This window comes from Salmo salar, chromosome 06, assembly GCF_965601325.2.
Source record: "Salmo salar chromosome 06, fSalSal1, whole genome shotgun sequence".
In the NCBI taxonomy this organism is placed as follows: Eukaryota; Metazoa; Chordata; class Actinopteri; order Salmoniformes; family Salmonidae; genus Salmo; species Salmo salar.
Window position 1 is genome coordinate 38,441,469 of NC_138296.1, and position 19,068 is coordinate 38,460,536.

Here is a 19,068-nt window from a genome sequence, read left to right on the forward strand (position 1 = left end):
AGTGACTGAGGAATATTAACATTAGCCTATTGATATGGAGCCACTACTTTATCTACTTCATTCCATCTAGCTGTATAATAATGTGAATTCTGAATTGGTCCATGAATGTAAGCCTCAGCATATGTGAAGGAGAGAGAGAAAGAGAGAGAGATGGGAGGGGCGTGAGGTACCAAATTGTATGATGAGCGTCCGGAGCAGGTTCGCTTGACCGTGAGAAGTGAAAATTCATGTAAGTGGATTAACCGCACTGAGAGGGATGAGTGAATTCCGATTTCTATCGTAACTTTAGAATTAATTTATTGACTTTTAATTGACGCTTTCGTGGTGATTGTGGTGTAATATGTGACAAGGGGAAGCAGGAGCTTACATCTACGGAAGGTATTGTCTTGTACACTTTTAATCTAACATATTTACCTGCCTAATAATTCATACTACAACACACAACCAGGGTATAAAATAGGGTATAAAATGTTTTTTATTTTTAAACTCATTTGTAATTTCCCACTGTTTGTAAATTCGTTTGCATGCGATGTGCATGCTGAATATGATGTTGTGCATTCTATTCTAATTGGATCATTTTCTAAACTTTCATTAACTCAAACAACTGTGTATTTATTACATTGGCATAACTGTTGCATTTGCGCTTTGGCTGCTGTCAGATGCTTGTGTAATGTTTCAGGAATGTTTTATTCATTATCTGTATGTATACAAAATCTTCCAACGTTCCCTTATTTGGTTCACGCAATTATTGCGTTTCTTTCAAGTAACAGCATCACTTCCTGGTGCCAGGTATGAGTCATAGAATATTTCTGTATAGACTTACTGTGAAACGTTGCTTTGTCTGTTATCAAGCAAATGCTTAGGCCTACAAAAAAGCCACAACAGAATGGAATACATTTATAATAGTGACAATCTGCATAGCAATATGTTAATGCTACTTCATAGAAGCTTCAATATCAACTCAAATTACTTAATGTCAATTCTTGTTTACATGAAGTCTTTTTGTCCTGTGATTGGTATCTGTTGGCACCTCCATACAGCATAGACACTAATCCCGTCACTCAACCAGTTTCACAGATACAGATCAGCACTTTCCATAAGAGATGAAATGCACAATGAACAAACAATAGAACTGAATCTACCAATAACAGTGAGGAGGTCTCACCCTTATCTTTTCCCTATGCATGAGAAGGCGGTGCAGGTGGTAAGAGGAGTGAAGGATTGTTATGTCATAAGTGGGCATATAAAAGGTACAGAATGCCAGCTGGGGACACCAGGTGCCTTAAGGCCACAGGAAAGTGCCACAGTACCAGTACAAGCTAAGGGAGAATTCACTTTCTCTAGGAGACACAACGGAGTTAGTCAGAACATGACCAGACAGACATGAAGATTGAATGTGGCTTTCGTTTCCATTAGAATGAGGGATGAGGGGAAATGGATAAGGGAAAATGACCTTTGACAGGAGATGGAGTCAGGGCATCTCTTGCCAGGGAGGCATTTTGTGTCTGAATAACACTACGATGTGGATGGAAGCAGGTGGAAAGCTGAGGAGTTGAAAAAAGGCAGAAGAGAGCGAGGGAGAGAGAAAGAGGATGGAAGAGAGTGTAGTGACTGAGGAGAGAAAATAAAAGTGAAAGAAGCATTTTGGTCAAAGCAACAAAAAAGTGTCAGGGGGCTTTTGGAAGGAAAGTGGGCAGCTGGATTATGAAGACAGTGAACGGTGCAGGATACAATGCTGCTGGTTTTTCCTGTCTGAAAAGAGGTGAAGAAGAATAGACAATTATCCATCACTAATGTAAGACACGATAAAGGCAAATGTGAGGGCAGATAAATGGTTCTATATGTATGACATGTTTGTTCTCAGGAGCACCCAGTGTAATAGCTTTCACCGTGCACTCTGTAGACTTCTATTCCTCAGTTAATTAGATTGATGGTGAGATTGCTTTGTGCAGAGACTCCATTGAGTAGGAAGAAAAGCCATAAGGCATTAGACTAGAAAGTGGGAATAAAGGGGAGAAGAGTGAGATATTCTAACTTTTGTGAGGCATTTTCCATCTGCTCTGCTCAGGCATTGTAACTTTTATCCACTTATCCACCCACACGCAGTGCTGCTCAACTCAACCCAGGCACCCCTAAGTAGTGATACATTTCTGCAACTGTTTTAACAGCTGGTAAGATGACAGTAAGACTGACTTTGTTCTGTTTTTTGTTTTTTTTTAATCTATTTTTCCCTCCCTCATCTTATTCCTACTGTATCACTCCATTCTAGTCCTCTAAAGACCTCTTCCTGTTTCACACCCCCTTCATCCTCCCTTCTTCCCCCTCTCCCTCCCCCGTGTACCATTCCTCTCTTCCTTCTGTCTTTCTGTGACCTCTCCATCATCCATCCACCATCTTCTCTTTTGCTCCAATCTCGTTCCCTGTAACTCCTGTATCCTGCTGTGCACACTCTCTACCAATTGTGTGTGTGCCATCTATTGTATGTCTGTGTCGGTGAGAAACCCGCCACAGCGGCGGCGCTCTCTGGGTCCCGTTTCACCGAAACGCATCTACAGAAACCTGTCGGTCAGGCTGAGGGGCGGAGAGTCCTCTTTTTCCGGGGAGACAGACATGCCGAAACATCCATGCAAGGCCACTCACACAGTAAGATATCCTGAGAGAAAGTGAATTTTGCATCCATTTGGGGGTGTTTTAACTTTGAGAATTGTCTTATATTGTTGTTCCATACTATCATCTAAAGTAACATTTTCTTCCTGCATTTTTCTGCCATGCCCATGACGATGTACCCTCTCACCCTGTATCCCTCCATGTGCCTATTTATCACTCAATCCCCCCTCTCCTACCCCTGTGTTAGTATAAGAACCTGTGGGAGGCAGTGGAGAATGAGGACACCCTGGCGGTGCAGAGCCTGCTATTCAGGGACAGAGTGTGTGGCGGAGGAGGAGGACGTGATAAAGAGAAGAAAGAGAAGGACTGGGAAAGAGAGAGGGAGAAAGGTGTAAACAGAGTGAGTGAGCAGGGCCTGGTACCTCTGGACGTGGCTGCTCTGACCCAGAACTCCCCTCTGCTGCACGTGTTGACAAAGGCAGGAGCCAGACACAACCCCGTCTGTGAGTCTTACACAGGGACGTAGATGGAATCAGTGGAATCAAGAGATGGTCAAGTAACAGTTGTACACATTTCACACAAACAATGGATCCTCCAGTACATTAAGACATTATTAGTTTTGGGGTAGTGACTACTAGTGAGTGATGTTTAAATGTAATGTTTACAGATATAATTCCTGTCACCCTTTCCCTCTATCTTGTTCCCACACTGTGTAAATAATGCAAAACCTTTTTATTATCTCTCCCTCCCACACTCTATCCCCTCCCTCCCTCCCTCCCTCTCAGTGTGTCTTCCAGCGGAGTGGTTGTGCAAGCTGGATGCCCTGGTGATGTTGGCCGGCAGGCAGGTGGAGGACAGGAGGGAGGAGCTACTGGGTCGAGCAGGGGCGGGGCCACATGTGCAGGCCGACATACAGAGGCAGCTCCACCTCTGGACTCTGCGGCAGCAGCTGTACTGCAGGATGAGGGAGAGCTTCCACCACACAGGTCAGAGGCTAGGGGTCAGGGGTGATGAAGGACATGTATGATGCGCTCAAGCCAGTCTCATTGATTTGTTTATGTTATGTACTTTTTGCTCCAAGTCTGTGTTTACTGTCGGCGGGTCTCTCCATCTCTCTGTGTCCTGTAGACCTCCCTGGCCCTCCCAGTAGTGTGTCACTGTTTGTGACCAGTGCCTCTTCCCTGTTTGTGTCCATTCGAGAGCCAACCGGTATCGCCACTGGATTGATCACACGCTACAGAGGTGGGGTTCTACTACTCCATCTCTAACATTGGCTCTAATCACTATTTCAATTACCACTCAGTCCTCAATATCATAGATACATCCGTGTCTGTCTTCCTGTCACCTCCTACAGTGGAATGGAGCACCTCTGCCAACTTCGAGAGCATACTTGGCTCAGCCCAGGTGATCGACACTAAGACCCCCGTCCACAGTATCACTGGACTCACGACAGTAAGACACACACGACCCCGGTCACATCTCCTGAACCAGAACACCCTGAGGCTAGGAGGCACTAAACCTCATCTCTCTCAGTTACCTGCATAAATGAACAACTACAATGTAAAGTTATTTGCCCTGGTCTGCCTGTTTGTAAGGTTAAGTCATGATGATAATGTATTGGTCTCTTAGGGAATGCACTACTTTGTGAGAGTGACCGCCTACAATGTGAAGGGATGGGGCCCGGCTCAGAGCTCCAGCCCAGTCAGTGCTGCCCCCTCCAGTGAGTAAATGGAACTGCAGACAGCCAGACAAAAGAGCTTTCTGATATTCTATATTATCATCAATGCTCTGCGTAGAAGTTGCCCCTAATCACAGATCAAGAATCAGCTCCCCAAATACCAACCTCAGCCATTTGAAGAAAACACCTTGGATCATATGACTCCACGATGAATATCAGTGAACACTGGTGGCCTGTGTCTCCCTCTGCAGGCTGGAGGGAGTGTATGGGTGTGAAAACTCCAAGCAGGAACAAGGAGGCTCTAGCCAGGAGACTGTTGGAGCAGACCAGAGAGCCACACTACAAGGGATACTGTATAGGTAGTGTACTTCTTGAACCATAACATAGATACAGCATCTCAGTTCTGCCTCTCATACAAGGGGAAAGAATATACTAATCAAATGATTTGTGTAAGATAAACATCCTTGTACATTCAATACCTGTATAATACATGAGAAAGTAAACAGTATCAGTCACTCAAAATAATACTCTGGCTCTTTCACATGGTCCTCCATGTCTGAATGTCTCATTCCTTTGTTTTGTGGCCCATAGAGAGCTCGAAGCCCCATAGCCCCAGTAAGCGCCTGTCTATGTCTCGAAGCCTGAAGCTGCTCTTCCAGTCAGCCACCAAGTTTGTCCGTCTCCTACAGAGGTGAGATGGCAATGCTCCTCACCCAACAACTCTGTATCTCTGCCACTAACATTTCCCATGGTTACATTTAGAGAAAGATCCCACTCTGTTTCTGTTCCCTCAGTACATCCCCTACTCTTCAAACAAGTGTTTCAGTCCCTTTCTGCCCTCCCTTTATTGCACCTACCTCTCTATTTAGTTTTTTTCTGTCTTCCCTCGTTAGGATGAAACTAATCTTATTCTCTCCTCTGTTCTTCCTCTTTGCCTCATTGTTAGGGGTGTATACCTGGCAACTGTGTTCTACAGAAAGGAAAACATCCTGGTCACAGCAGATGACCAGCTCCCATTGGTGGAGATCCAGTGCTGCTCCACCTCCATCACTCAGGACTTCCTTTGGTTTGCCAAGGTTAGCTATCAATCTAATTGAATACATTGGTAGGTATACCTGTATGAAATATATGTTCCAAAGTTACATTGTCTATTTTCTATCTTTCTATCCCTCTCTCTTTTTCTTACAGTTGTCCTGTGCGTGGCAGCAGGTGCCCTGGCTCCAGCAGGCCCTCTCCTCCGCTCTCTCCTCCTCTTCATCACTACTTCAGAACAGGCACAATATTTTGCAGGCTGTAGCACAACTACAGGTGAAAAAATGATAATGTACACTGATAGGTCACTGTACATGGTCTTCTCATCAATCAAGCACCTAGCAAAGATGAAGAGACAACATTTTCTGTGAGCTTTCTCTTTCACTGCCTGTTTCTCGTTGACTTTCCTTTTCACTATTTTTATTCTAATATTTCATTACTTTTCTCCCTCTCTCCTTCCCTGCCTCTCTCTGCAGTCCTCTCTGGGGACAGTAGACTTGGGGCAGGTGTACTATGAGCCTCTGAAGGACAGGCAGGGTAACGTCCTACTGGTGACAGTGAAGGATTGTGCGGCCCACACAAAACCCCCGGACCTCCCTCTCCACTGGGTCCCCCTGGCCTGGCTGGAGAAGAACCGGAGCAGGACCCCTCTACTCCCAGAGCCTACTGCCATGGACACCCTCACAGAGCAGCTCAAGGTGACCCTTCCTGGCTGGGCCACTGTGTGCTTGTGTTTATATACAGTAGTAAGGCTTCTTATTGTGCTAATACAACAATGCCTTTCTCTGTGGCCCTCACCAGGAGAAGCTGTCCTTCCACAGACGCAGTGTCCAGTGGGCCCAGCCTGGCCTGTACGTGGGCATCTTGAAGCTGTGCAGCACAGTGGAGCAGATCAGGGTTCTAGTGCCCCAGAGGCTGCCCAACCTGTTATGCCACGCCAGAATGCGCCACAATCCCCATGTGTCCCGGTAACACAGCTAACATACTACCACTGAGCTTACCACTGAGTTCAGTATGCACTACCACGTACAGACTGACTTTTAAACTGTTCTGACCTGGTATAGCTGATGATGAAATGGAATACTGTATAATACTTGAAGTGAAGTGTGTCCTCAATGTTTTTCTAGTGTTTTTAAGGATTACTGACTGGTCAGATGAGATCTTTGCTAATGATAGTTCCTTGTGATGTGTCTTGGGCCGCATTTTTGTTTTAGTGATGAATGGGCGTGGTTACAAAGCCACAACATGTTAACAGCCAATGAGGACACAGAGGGTGAGGATGAGACCTCGATGGACAGCTCTGGGCTGGGGGAGTTTGTGAGGTCACTCAGGGCCGCTGTCACTCTCTTGTTGACAAAGCTCAACATCCCCCTCTACAGGGTAACCATGGTTTCACTCACTCTCCAACTCACATGCTTTTAGAGCTCATTTAAATGTTATACTGTATCATGTGATACACCTCTTTTACCTCCTCTTGTCTTCTCTCCGTATTCTTTTCTTTTTTCTTTTTCTCTCTCTCGATGTTCTTCACCTCTTGTCCTCATCCTCTGATCATCACTTGTTTCCCCCTGCTCTCCTCTCCTACAGGCATATCAGTATGGTGTGTACACTCGGGAGCTGCTGCAGTTTGGGGATAAGATGTCCATGCTGCTCCTGCTGCCCCCCAGTGAGGACTTCAGTTCTAGCTACTGGCCCCTAGTGGGCACCAAGGAGCCAGGCCTCACAATGCCACTGCAGATCTTTGAGCTGGGTATGTATTGGTGCTAGGGTTGGGTTTAAGTTTTAAGTATTTATTGTCACGTGCACAAGTACAGTGAAATGCCTTTCTTGTTTGTTCTTTCCCAACAATGCAGTAATCAATATCAGTAGTACTATAAAAAAAAAAGTAATAAAAAGTAAAGTAGAACAAAGACACAGAAATAGAAATAAGAAGAATACGAGAAAGTAAGTAAGCTATATACAGGGTCAGTGCCAATACCATATTTACAATGTGCAGGGATACTGGAGTGGGAGGGTTAGATATGTATAGGTGTAAAGTGACTAGGCATCGGGATATATGATAAACAGAGTAGCAGCAGTGTATTTGATGAATGTATGTGAGTGTGTGTGCATGTGTGTGGTGTTAGTATGAATGTATGTGCGTGTTATGTGTGTGTGAGCAAATGAAGTGTGTGCGTGTGTGCTTGCCGTGCGGAAGTAGAGAGAACAGTCTATGGGGTGGCTGGAGTCTTTAACAATTTTCTGAGCCTTCCTTTCACACCGCCTGATATAGAGGTCCTGGTTGGCAGGGAGCTCAGCTCCAGTGATGTTCTGGGCTGTCCACACCACCCTTTGTAGTGCCATGTGATCGAGGTCAGTGCAGTTGCCGTACCAAGCGGTGATGCAGCCAGTCAAGATGCTCTCAATGGTGCAGTTGTAGAACGTTTTGATGATTTCAACCTCCTGAGGGGCAAGAGGCTCTGTCGTGCCTTCTTCACGACTGTTTGTGTGTGTGTGGACCATTTTAAGTCCTTAGTGATTTGGACACGGAGGAACTTAAAGATCTCGACCCGCTACACTGCAGCCCTGTCTCGATGTGGATGAGGGCGTTCTCGCCCCCCGTTTCCTGTAGTCCACGATTAGCTCCTCGGTCTTATTGACGTTGAGGGAAAGGTTCATGGACAACATAGAGAATATAAGACGTGTCATGTCATTTATGTTTTTGCTCAGAGTAAACGGTCAGTGGTGGTGAGCTTAGATTTCTCTCTTTATTTTCTGTCTAATCCTCACGTCTCACAGTGCACTTCTGGACGTACGAGCAAGACTTCCTGTCTCAGTACTGTCAGGTCTGGGTTCGGTTGGAGCTGGACACCCATCTGTCCCAGCAGGCTTTGCGAGAAGCTCTGGACACGAAGGAGGTGCAGGAGGCCAGAGACCGCCTTGGTCACATCACTCAGCTCTCACAGGTAGACTACCCATAGAGAGTAATGAAATAGATATCAAAGGAGGACAGTATGTGTGTATGAGAGGGAATGAGCCCCCTTGCCTCTCTGTCCCTTTGCCCTGTTTAGAGTCTTGAGGTGGTGTGGCGCGAGGCCCGGTGGATCATGGATGTCCTGCAGTGTGTCCGCTCTAAACAGTGGGTGGGGGCGGTGCCTCTGGGCCTGGTCATGGGAGGAGACCCACCTGCCTGCCCAGACGATGAGGAGGATGACAGGCCTACCACCAGAGTCTGGCCCCAGCGCATACTCTCTCAAAAGAAAATATCAGGTGACTTGTTAATATAGTAGATGTAGTTAATTCATTATTCACTGTCTTTGATTGGAGCATTAGAGAGCAGGCAGGGGTGAGAAGAAAATCGTTTTATATTGTGATGCACTTAATTCCTTAGTTTGATATTCAGTCACTTCCTTTGTCTGTTTGATGTAACTAACTGTCCTTCCTGTCGGCCCTCTCCTCCCACTGCCTCTAGAGAGCATTGCCTGTACTGTTACAGACATTGGTGTCAGCAGTGAGATCTCTGATCCAATATGTATCCCGGGGGTCCATGAAATGGCTGTGGGTTTCATTGAGGGGGCTAGCAAAGGGGGGTACCCTGTGGACCTCAGTGCCCAACAGCCTGTTGTGGCGTTCAACAGCCTGGACCAGTCAGGAGTTGGATTCGACAGTGTGGCCCAATCAGAAGTGGTATATCATAACATTATGGCCCAATCAGAAGTGGCAGATCATGACATTGTGAACCTGCCAGCTGCCTACAGTGGAGAACTGGAGTATCCTCACAGTTTTGTCAGTGATGTGATCCCGCCTCTACCAGAGCTGGACATCATCTTCCCCACACTGAGTTTGATAGATGAAGAGAGGGAAGAGGACCCTGTACCTGGGAGGATGGATATGTTTGACAGTTTAAGTCTTGGAGTTGATGAAAGCGAGGCTTTCTTTGGACTAAACTCTGACTTGATGAGTGGACCTAAGGGTTGCTCTCTCTCTGATGTGCATCATGATATGAACTCACTGACAGCAGGTCTTAGTTTAGGAGACAGAACCTGTGCAGATACACTGTTCTCAGGTCATTTAGATGGGCTGGCCACATCTGCCCCTCTTCCCATTGTGAGGACCACACCTACCCAGAGCTGGGATTTACCTACAGAGGACACTATGATACATGCTGGCAACAGGGGGGACAGCATGCCAGCCAGGAGCCAGGTCGAGTGGGTGAACTCCTCTAACCAGGCATCCTGATGTATCCAGATATTATTATGACTGAACGTTACACCAAAATACATTGTACTTTCTCATCGTGCCTCTCGAAGAATTTGACAACCAATTCTTAACAAATTCTTAATATGCTTTCAGTGCCTTTAAGCGAGTGTGGCAAACGGTGGGATATTCATGGTTGTTTTCTCATCACATTATCTTACTCTCTGTAGTTGTTCCAGTGGTGATATAAAGGGCCTGTCTCCAAGAGACCTGCTAGACATGTTCTGTGCTTCTGTACGCGAGATGTCTCCCTGTCCTTGTATTAAACTGAATTGATGTATGATTGTCTACATCCACAACTGCTATTCTCTTTTGTTCAAAGTAAAATACTCTTTACCGTATTGTACTCTATTAACCTGTTGCACTTTTGTCCTTTTAACACACAACTAGCTAGTCTACAGTAAAATCAGTCGAATGGTTTATCTTTATGAAATGACCAAATAAAAATATTTTCAGCTGTATTTGTGTTGTTCCACATTTTATTTATAAGACAAAAGTTAGTTGTCTTTTTTTACATTATCCTTTTCAGAAACGTGTTTGTATTTGAGAAGGTTACACAGGACAACTGGGTATTAAGGTGAGGATATTGTCACGACTTCCGCCGAAATCGGTCCCTCTCCTTGTTCGGGCGGCGTTCGGCGGTCGACGTCACCGGCCTTCTCGCCATCACCGATCCACCTTTCATTTTCCATTGGTTTTGTCTTGTCTTCCCTCACACCTGGTTCCAATTCCATCAATTACATGTTGTGTATTTAACCCTCTGTTCCCCCCCCATGTCCTTGTCCGGAATTGTTTATTGTAAGAGTTTGTGCACATTATGTCTGGCGTGCGAAGGGTTTCATCCCATTGTATTTATTTATTGTTTTTGTTCACGGTGATTTTTATTGTTAAACTGCACCGTTGTAACACAGTCTTTGCTCTCCTGTGCCTGACTTCTCTGCCGCCAGTACGCACGCATTTACAGATATTGTCACGTCCTGACCAGTAAAAGAGGTTGTTTGTTATTGTAGTTTGGTCAGGGCGTGGCAGGGGGTGTTTGTTTAGAGTGTTTCGGGGTTTGTTGGGCTATGTTCTTGTTAGTCTATTTCTATGTTAGTTCTAGTATGTCTATTTCTATGTGGTGTTTATTGGGTTGACCTTCAATTGGAAGCAGCTGCTCCTCGTTGCTTCTAATTGAAGGTTCTACTTAAGAGCGTTTTTTTTTTTCTATGGGATTTGTGGGCGTGCACCTGACGGGACTGTTTAGTGTCGTTTGTAGTTTTTGTATACGTGGTTCTTTTGCTTTCCTTCTTTAATAAAATAAGAAGATGAGTTTACACGTTCCTGCTGCGTTTTGGTCCAATCCCTACGACACCTGTGACAGATATCAATTCAAAATGCCAATATTAAAGGTCCAATGCAGTTGTTTTTATCTCAATATCAAATCATTTCTGGGTAACAATTAAGTACCTTACTTTGATTTTTTTTCAATTAAAATAGTAAAAAAATAAACAATAATCCCCAACCGCAGGACTATACACTGAGTTTACAAAACATTAAGAACAACTGCTCTTTCCATGACATAGACTGACCAGGTGAATCCAGGTGAAAGCTATGATCCATTATTGAGGTCACTTGTTAAATCCACTTCAATCAGTGTAGATGAAGGGGAGGAGACACGTTACAGAAGGATTTTTAAGCCTTGAGACAATTGAGACATGAATTGTGTATTTGTGCCATTCAGAGGGGAATGGGAAATTCAAAAAATGTAAGTGCCTTTGAACTGGGTAGGGTCATAGGTGCCAGGCCACCAGTTTGTGTCAACAACTGCAACCCTGCTGGTTTTTAATGCTCAGTAGTTTCCCTTGTGGTGAGCCTGGTTTAAGCAGGGTGAGCTTCCTGTTTAAAGGTTGCTCTGCCCCCCACTATGATCTCACATAAATTAAGTGATGTGATTTTGGTTTCTCTGCAAGTGCCAAGTAATAATAGTTTAGTAATAATAGTTTTGTCAGACCAAGAAATAAACACGTCAGGACAAAGCTGTCCCAGTTTATATGACGTCCCACACTTTACGAATTCACCCTATATTGCGAATAACGAAATGTAAGTATGAATGGCAAGTTGACAGTGTAGGATCAAAATACTGATCACAGGTAGGCTTACAGTGTCAGTTAGTCAACGCAGAATGGTCGCGTGTGCGCATTATCACAATGACATCATGGTCTGACTGCAGCATTGCATCGTAGATACGGCATGTAAACGGGTGAAAAAAGGACATGGATACAAATAGATTTAATTTCTCAATAAAAAAGACTATCATAAGAATGAGGAAGCGCTGGTAATATACGCAACCGAAGACAGGACCCTCTTATTTCAGTGCATATTAAGGTATTCCACGGATAATCCATAGTTGCAGCCGTGTTCGCCATGGCTAACTCATGTGAGACAGTGGAGATGGCGTCATTGGAATGTGCTGCCTCGAATCTGGGTGAGAGACTATTGAAACAATAATAGCCTACTGTCGTTGTTGCTAGCAGGTAGATTTTCCATTGCGCATCAAAAAAGATAGCATTTGTATAGAATTTTTTTTACAGCTTCCACCAAAAATGAACAGCAGCACTCAGAAATCTGTAATGTTGGCTAACTACATTTCTCAGCCCCCAACCATTATAAATATAATACACCTACATATTATATGGGTGATAATAGGAAAACAGTAGGCCTATGTCAGATAGTTATTTCAAGGTAGGTTACACTTTTAGATTGGTTAGGTCAGTATAAATTACTGTAATTTGTGTCACAGCATGTGAAGCACCACCGGAGCCTGACAGTGGGGCGCTGAGGATGGTACTGGTGGGGAAGACAGGCGCAGGGAGAAGCTCTTCTGGTAACACCATCCTAGGGAGGCAGGCATTCCGGGTGGACATCTCTTCATGTTCTGTAACTGGTCAGTGTGACAGACAGAGTGGAGCTGTGGCTGGGAGGAACCTCACTGTGGTCGACACCCCAGGGTTCTTCGACACGCGCCTCTCCCCTCAGGAGGTGACAGCTGAGGCAGGACGCTGTGTGGTGCTGTCCGCCCCTGGCCCCCACTCCTTCCTGGTGACCCTTCAGCCTGGCAGGTTCACTCAGGAGGAGCGGGATGCCCTGGAGTGGGTCAAGGCCACTTTTGGACCAGGAGCCCTCAGATACACAGTAGTACTGTTCACCTGGGGTGACCAGCTTCAGGGGAAAAGCATGGAAGACTTCCTGAAGGAGAGCCAAGAGCTCCAGGAGTTTGTGAGTAGATGTCAGGGGGGCTACCATGTCTTTAACAACAGCAACAAGATAACAGACTGCACTCAGGTCACAGAACTCCTGGAGAAGATAGACAAGATGGTGACGCAGAACGGAGGTGGCTGTTACACCAACCTGATGTACCAGGAGGCAGAAAGAGCCATCAGAGAAGTGCAGGAAGGAATTCTGGGAGAGAGAAGGATGACTCAATTGAAGCAGGAGGAGGATGCGGTGAAGACAGGGCCAGAGCCTCAGGGACCGGAGGCAGAGAGAATGAAAAGGAGGGAAGAGGAGGAGAGGAGAAGAGAGGAAGAGGCAGCCAGAAAGAAGGCAGAGAAGTTGTTCTGGTGTGAGCTGGTGTCTGCCCTGGGGAAGGGGGCGGCAGAGGGAGCTGGAGTAACAAGCAAAGGGAAAGGGAAAGCAGTGAAAAAGGTTAAGGCAATAGAGAGGGCAGCAGCTTTGGCTACCACACCGCTGTCAATCACATCAGCTGCCAAAGTGGTGGGAGGAGCTGTGAGAGAGGGAAGTAAAGTGCTTTACAAACACCGCAAAACTCTCCTACACTGACGGGGACTTTTAATATCCACTATTATTCACTGTATGGTGCTGGGTTATCAGGTAGAAGATGAGGGTCTTAAATAACCAGTATATTTTTTTCTGTCTCTGAAGTGCAAATTAGTTTTACACACTTATTTATCACTTAACTGTGTTCTTTGAAAAATCATCACAATGACTTCACAAGGCAGGCTTGCTAAAGAGCACAAGATGCACTTTCTTCCATTGTCAGTCATAGTTGATTAAGCTATTAATGCACTAACACATGGAGGTAAATGAACAGAAAGTTAATAACAGTTGATAGAATGCAATTGCAGTGTAATACCACTGTAATGGAACTGTAACCATCATCCTGAATAGAAACCCAGCCCTGACAGTTGAGGAAGTGATTCTATTTATCCAGGTTGTCATAGTGCCACGGGAGTAAAAAGGCATTCATTATTGAATACTCAAATGGCAAAGTAAAGTGTGCTGTGAATTTTTGAATGGTGTGAATCAATTGTGTGTGGTTTTGAATGGTGTGAATCAATTGTGTGTGGTTTTGAGTGGTGTGAATCACTTGTGTGTGGTTTTCAATGGTGTGGATCGCTAGTGTGAGTATGCAGGGGTAAACATCCTGGTGTGATGAAACAATTTAAAGTAATTAACACGAAGAACCTGATGAAGCAGTAAAGATACCTTTTACTGACCTGATTTACAAATGATGAAGATTCTTTGTATTAAAATGTTGATCATTACAACATGGGAACCACAGTTGTAAAAGTTTGGCACACATATACAAATCTAGTAGTACCAAGATACTTAGTGTAAGTAACTTTCCATTATGTTGAAGCATTAATCTGCCTTTGCCATTGTAATCCTGGTCCAAAAAAAAATTGTCAATAAATGTTGAGATATGAATGAACTCTAGTTAGTGAGAAATAACTGTTGATGCCTCATCAAATACAAAATATATTTTGTTTGAACTGTGACATCACAAAAATGTGTATCGTTTTGCTTAATGAAATGCATGAATATTAAAGTAATGGAAATGACTGGTAAAATCAAAGTACAGAATACAATGTATTTAAGAAGAACCTTGGCTCAGTCAAGAAGTGGACAGATATAAGAGTTTCATACATGACAGTGCGTTCTGTATGGCATCTCCATGGACTTATTTTCAGAAAGGGAAGAACATAGCATAACTCTTGACAAGGATGGCAAATATTTTACCTTTATTTAACTAGGCAAGTCAGTTAAGAACAAATTCTTATTTTCAATGACGGCCTAGGAACAGTGGGTTAACTGCCTTCTTCAGGGGCAGAACGACAGATTTGTACCTTGTTAGCTCAGGGATTTTAACTTTTGGTTACTAATCCAATGCTCTAACCACTAGGCTACCCCATATCACCCAAAGCAGCCTAAATACAAGACTCCCAATGAAGTCTGCTTGGTGAAACAATGCAAGCCTTGAAGGTTGGTCACTGTTATATGTAGAAATTGTGAAAAGACAGGAAAGCAGAACAAATGTCTCACATATCTACAACGTTTAAACCATTTTGATGTAATAAGACATTCAAAATATGCCATTCACTAGAAAAGCAAAATTAAGGCACAAACTCCATTGGACTAATTCAAGTGGGACAATATCTGCCTCCATGAAAAAAAGTATAATAAAATAAAAATTCCCACAGTATTCAATTTACTCAATTCCCATTAACATTCAGCTCCACACAGTCATGCACAAAAACATAGGACAACGTTCTTTGGTCATTTTAGTCTAGGGAAAAGCACACATTCACTAAGGCTAAACAACAAACACACCAGGTACCAACAACACGACGGTTGCCCTCTGGGTACAGTATATACCCCCCAGGGTATACAGGGGGTACTGTGACACTGCAGACTGTAGTCCATTACTAAGTATGATTGGAGGGCAGAGGTGCTGTCAGTTACTGAACTGCTCAACTGTCGCTTAAAACAGCACTGACTCTTTAGATGGGCATGGGCAGGGACATCTTTCCACTTCCTCTGAGCACTGGAGAGGGACAAAGGCAAAGAGCGAAAGGTAAATGGGATGAAATATGTACTAGAAATATAATACAAAGTCAAAATCCCTCCCTGGCTCATACTTACCCCTGGTAACGTAAAGGTAGAAGAAGTCACAGTAGAAAATCGTCTGCACCACACCAGACACCACAGCAATCTGGTCAAAGAAGCCCTCGGTGTGGTAGCGCCACACCCAGTTAGCCAGGTACAGGGCTCGGTAGAGACCCAGGAAGAACAGGTAGTGGGTGGTGATGGACTCTGCCTCGCCGGTCTTGGTGATCATGAAGAGCTGGGGCAAGATGGCCACTGACTCCAGGTAGATGGAGAAGGTCCACAGGATCTGTGCACCAAAGATATGCATTCAATCAAGTATGAGGTGTGACATGCACATGTACCAACACATCAAGTATGATGTCTGACATGCACATGTACCAACACATCAAGTATGACGTCTGACTTGCTCATGTACCAACTCATCAAGTATGAGGTCTGACATGCACATGTACCAACACATCAAGTATGAGTAAATACAAAGAATATTGAAAGCTGGTGCTAGGGTCATGTATAAAAATGCCCAATTGGCCATTATTTTGGCAATCATGGCTAGAGGAGCTCTCAATGACTTGAAAAGAGGCTTCCCAAAGGGGGGTTTAAAGGATGTGTGTGTGTGTGTGTCTCAGTCACCAGATCTCAACACAATTGAACACTTATGAGAGATGACGAAGCGGCGCCTGAAAATCATTTTCCACCACCATCGACAAAACACCAAATGACAGAAATTCTTGTGGTAGAATGGCGTCGCATCCCTCCAGTAGAGTTCCAGAGACTTGTAGACTCTATGCCAAGGCGCATTTAAGCAGTTCTGGCGGCTCGTGGTAGCCCAATGTATGTTGGTTTTTGCTTTATTTTGGCAGTTACCTGTATGTTCAGTATGTATTGAACCTGGCACATTTACCTCCAGGGGGGCAAATGCATAGTTTTCCAGGAAGGAAAGCCCAGCCACAGGCACAAGCAGGAACTCAACACGGAATGAGTCACTCTCTGAGTCGAAGGTGCTCCTGAAGCGCATGTAGATCAGGTACACAGTGGCATATGCCAAAGCCAGGAACACCACCTGAGCACACAAGACAGCAGGAAGGAGTTTAGGTTAGAACACAAATCATTGATTGGTTGGCTTCTTTGTAGGATACTATTGTCTGCCTCACCTTCATAACTGTGTTGTAGATGGAGATTACGCTAGTTAACAGGTCCAAGTATCTTGTAGTGAAGACTAATGCAAAAAGCACCTGAGACTTCCCAGAAATACCTGCAGAAACACACAACAGTCATTAATCTCACTTATGGGGCTGCAGGTAGCCTAGTGGTTAGAGTGTTGGGCTCGTAACTGAAAGGTTGCTGGATCGAATCCCTGAGCTGACAAGGTAAAGAAAATCTGTTGTTATGACCAAGGCAGTTAACCCACTGTTCCTAGAATTTGTTCTTAATTGACTTGCCTAGTTAAATACAATTTCATTAAAAAATATGCAACAATTTCATTTCATGACCTGGGAATGGCAAACATCATCGAAGCGGATATCTGAGGTAGAAAGCAGACCAGGGTGCGACCAATAAAGCAAATATGGTTAGACTGAACTCTTTGCCACGTAACATTCTTGTGCGTCGAAGTGGACTAGTCAAATTGATTTATTCTCTAACCACAAAATATTGCAAAATAACCAATTATAATCGAGGCGCGTTGTTACATTGTTGCAACAAAGTAACAAGTGAACTGTTGAGTGCTCCATGAGTGCTACATGATGTGAGCGTTGCAGACCAGTACTGGGAGTGTGAGGTCAACTCCCCAATTGAGATTGACAGATGCATTCCTTTTCCCTGTGTTAGTTTCTTCTCAGAAATGAAGTAGGCCTATTTAGCGAACATAGAGCAGCGGGAGAATTCAGTTTGAGTCGTCAGGCAATGTGTCCCCAAGTTTTTTTAAACAGATATTAGGCCTATGAATGAGCAAGTCAATAAATCATTAACAGCAAGACTTCCCTGTAAACAACTGCATATCAAATAATCCCACTGTCAACATACCAGCACAGGATTTGGACCTCCATATCTTCATAAATAGAATGACGATAGCAACGAGATGTGACACGTCACCGGCTAAACGGAAGATATTCATAGTACAAATCTGTAAGAATGAGGCCTCCAAGTAGTCTTCAGGCGAAGTCAAAACAATAACGTATGTAAAATGACTCTTCTAAAAAAATTTTTTTTTTTAAAAAGCCCAAATAACTCCAATGTTCCCAAATGTTATGTCCTCCTGTACTTTGGAAATCACTACAAATGCTCTTAAATGTTCATTCTAGATATTCTGCATAGGGATTCCTCTGCAGCACTGTTCGCAAAGGGCTGGGAAAGTTTGTCAGACCTGTGGCGGTGACGTGGCTGCCAGTTTCTGCAAAATCCGTATTGCCTCTGGCGCTCAAATTACAGCCAGACTGGGGCGTGAAAGCATGAGCATGTCACTGAAGTGGGCTGTCACAAAGAAATAGTCCGTATGTGACCTTCTTCAACAGCAGATGGAGACAAATAGCAGTAAGTAAACAGTTCATTTTACAGGACTATCTCTCGATATAAAACGATATTATTATGTTGTACTGGTTGTGACCAATAACTCCATCATTATCCATCCCCATAGACTCATGATTGTAGGCCTAAATGCTTGGAAAATTCATCTTTATATAAGGTACCCCGTTTGCTTCAATGAAAGTAGTTCAGTCAATGAAAGTAGTTCATACTTTAAAGTGTTGGCTGCGGTTACCATTATGTTTTTGGCTTAATAGTCTTGTTCACCAGTTAAGAAGAAGCCTGGCATATAGTTTAGCCTTCTGTGTCCTAACCAGGGTTGCAAAGGGTCGGAAACCTTCGGGTAAATTTCAGGAATCTTTCCCGAAATTTTCCATGGGAAGTTAAGCCCAGGAATTTTGCTTAAATTCATCAAAAAAAGTTAGCTTATAACAGTGAACCTTTTTTTGTGGGATACACAAGGCAATGCTAGGTCTTGTGGCATATTTTGGTTAAACTATCCCCAATTCAATGGAATTGCAACCCTCTGCATGTACAGTGCATTCTTCCATCACATGTACAGCTGATTCTCAAGATCTTGCACACTAATGAGAGGCTGTTGAGCCCACACTACTACACTGTCTGAGCCAAGGACTACATGCTTTCTGGTAAGTTTTCATTGCAATACTGGGTGGGGTGAATATATTTTATGACATACATGATTTTTTGTTAACTAGTAAGTAGTAGCCTACAGCAAAGTGTGTTTAAATCATGTTTAACTTGTTAACAATTTTTGCTAGTTAGATTTTTCTTCCATGTGGGTTTTAGCTTGCTTGAGCCTGCTAACTGAGGAGTGTTAATTCACCTGTTTCCATACATGTTTCATTTTAAAACATTTATCTTAAAAATAAGTTGTTTAATCTAACTGCTTTTCTAATCTTTACAGGAAAATGCCACGGGCACTATCTGATGTGTGGAGACATTTCACTGCAGCTGATGTAGAAGGAAAAGTTGTGTACATTTGCAAATACTGTGCCAAATCATGTGTGAATAATGCAACAAAGATGCAGAATCCTCTGGCCAAGTGCATAAAGTTCCCTTAGCACTCACAACAAGCAACCTCT

General features: G+C 44.0%; 3 protein-coding genes across 3 annotated transcripts; 2 read left to right on the forward strand and 1 right to left on the reverse strand.

Annotated features, from left to right (window-relative positions):
- Positions 1 to 188: 188 nt before the first annotated feature.
- Positions 189 to 10,014, forward strand: LOC106607136 (ankyrin repeat and fibronectin type-III domain-containing protein 1). Its single transcript, XM_014203759.2, has 18 exons — positions 189 to 378; positions 2,270 to 2,643; positions 2,855 to 3,110; positions 3,393 to 3,593; positions 3,736 to 3,849; positions 3,962 to 4,059; positions 4,237 to 4,327; positions 4,537 to 4,644; positions 4,877 to 4,976; positions 5,232 to 5,361; positions 5,474 to 5,593; positions 5,794 to 6,015; positions 6,119 to 6,285; positions 6,532 to 6,697; positions 6,905 to 7,067; positions 8,096 to 8,262; positions 8,368 to 8,566; positions 8,769 to 10,014. Exons 2-18 carry the CDS (start codon positions 2,482 to 2,484, stop codon positions 9,533 to 9,535), a joined length of 3,231 nt encoding a protein of 1,076 aa, XP_014059234.2. The 5' UTR covers positions 189 to 378; positions 2,270 to 2,481; the 3' UTR covers positions 9,536 to 10,014.
- Positions 10,015 to 11,651: 1,637 nt separating this feature from the next.
- LOC106607137 (GTPase IMAP family member 7) lies at positions 11,652 to 14,272 on the forward strand. Its single transcript, XM_014203761.3, has 2 exons — positions 11,652 to 12,020; positions 12,336 to 14,272. Exons 1-2 carry the CDS (start codon positions 11,960 to 11,962, stop codon positions 13,373 to 13,375), a joined length of 1,101 nt encoding a protein of 366 aa, XP_014059236.3. The 5' UTR covers positions 11,652 to 11,959; the 3' UTR covers positions 13,376 to 14,272.
- A 288-nt stretch (positions 14,273 to 14,560) lies between these two features.
- LOC106607138 (ER lumen protein-retaining receptor 3) lies at positions 14,561 to 17,835 on the reverse strand. The gene is made up of 5 exons (XM_014203762.3): positions 17,468 to 17,835; positions 16,597 to 16,697; positions 16,347 to 16,505; positions 15,479 to 15,731; positions 14,561 to 15,380 (listed from the first exon to the last, which is right to left on the reverse strand). The coding sequence occupies exons 1-5, from the start codon at positions 17,556 to 17,558 to the stop codon at positions 15,337 to 15,339; spliced, it is 648 nt and encodes a 215-aa protein (XP_014059237.1). The 5' UTR covers positions 17,559 to 17,835; the 3' UTR covers positions 14,561 to 15,336.
- Between the last annotated feature and the right edge of the window lie 1,233 nt (positions 17,836 to 19,068).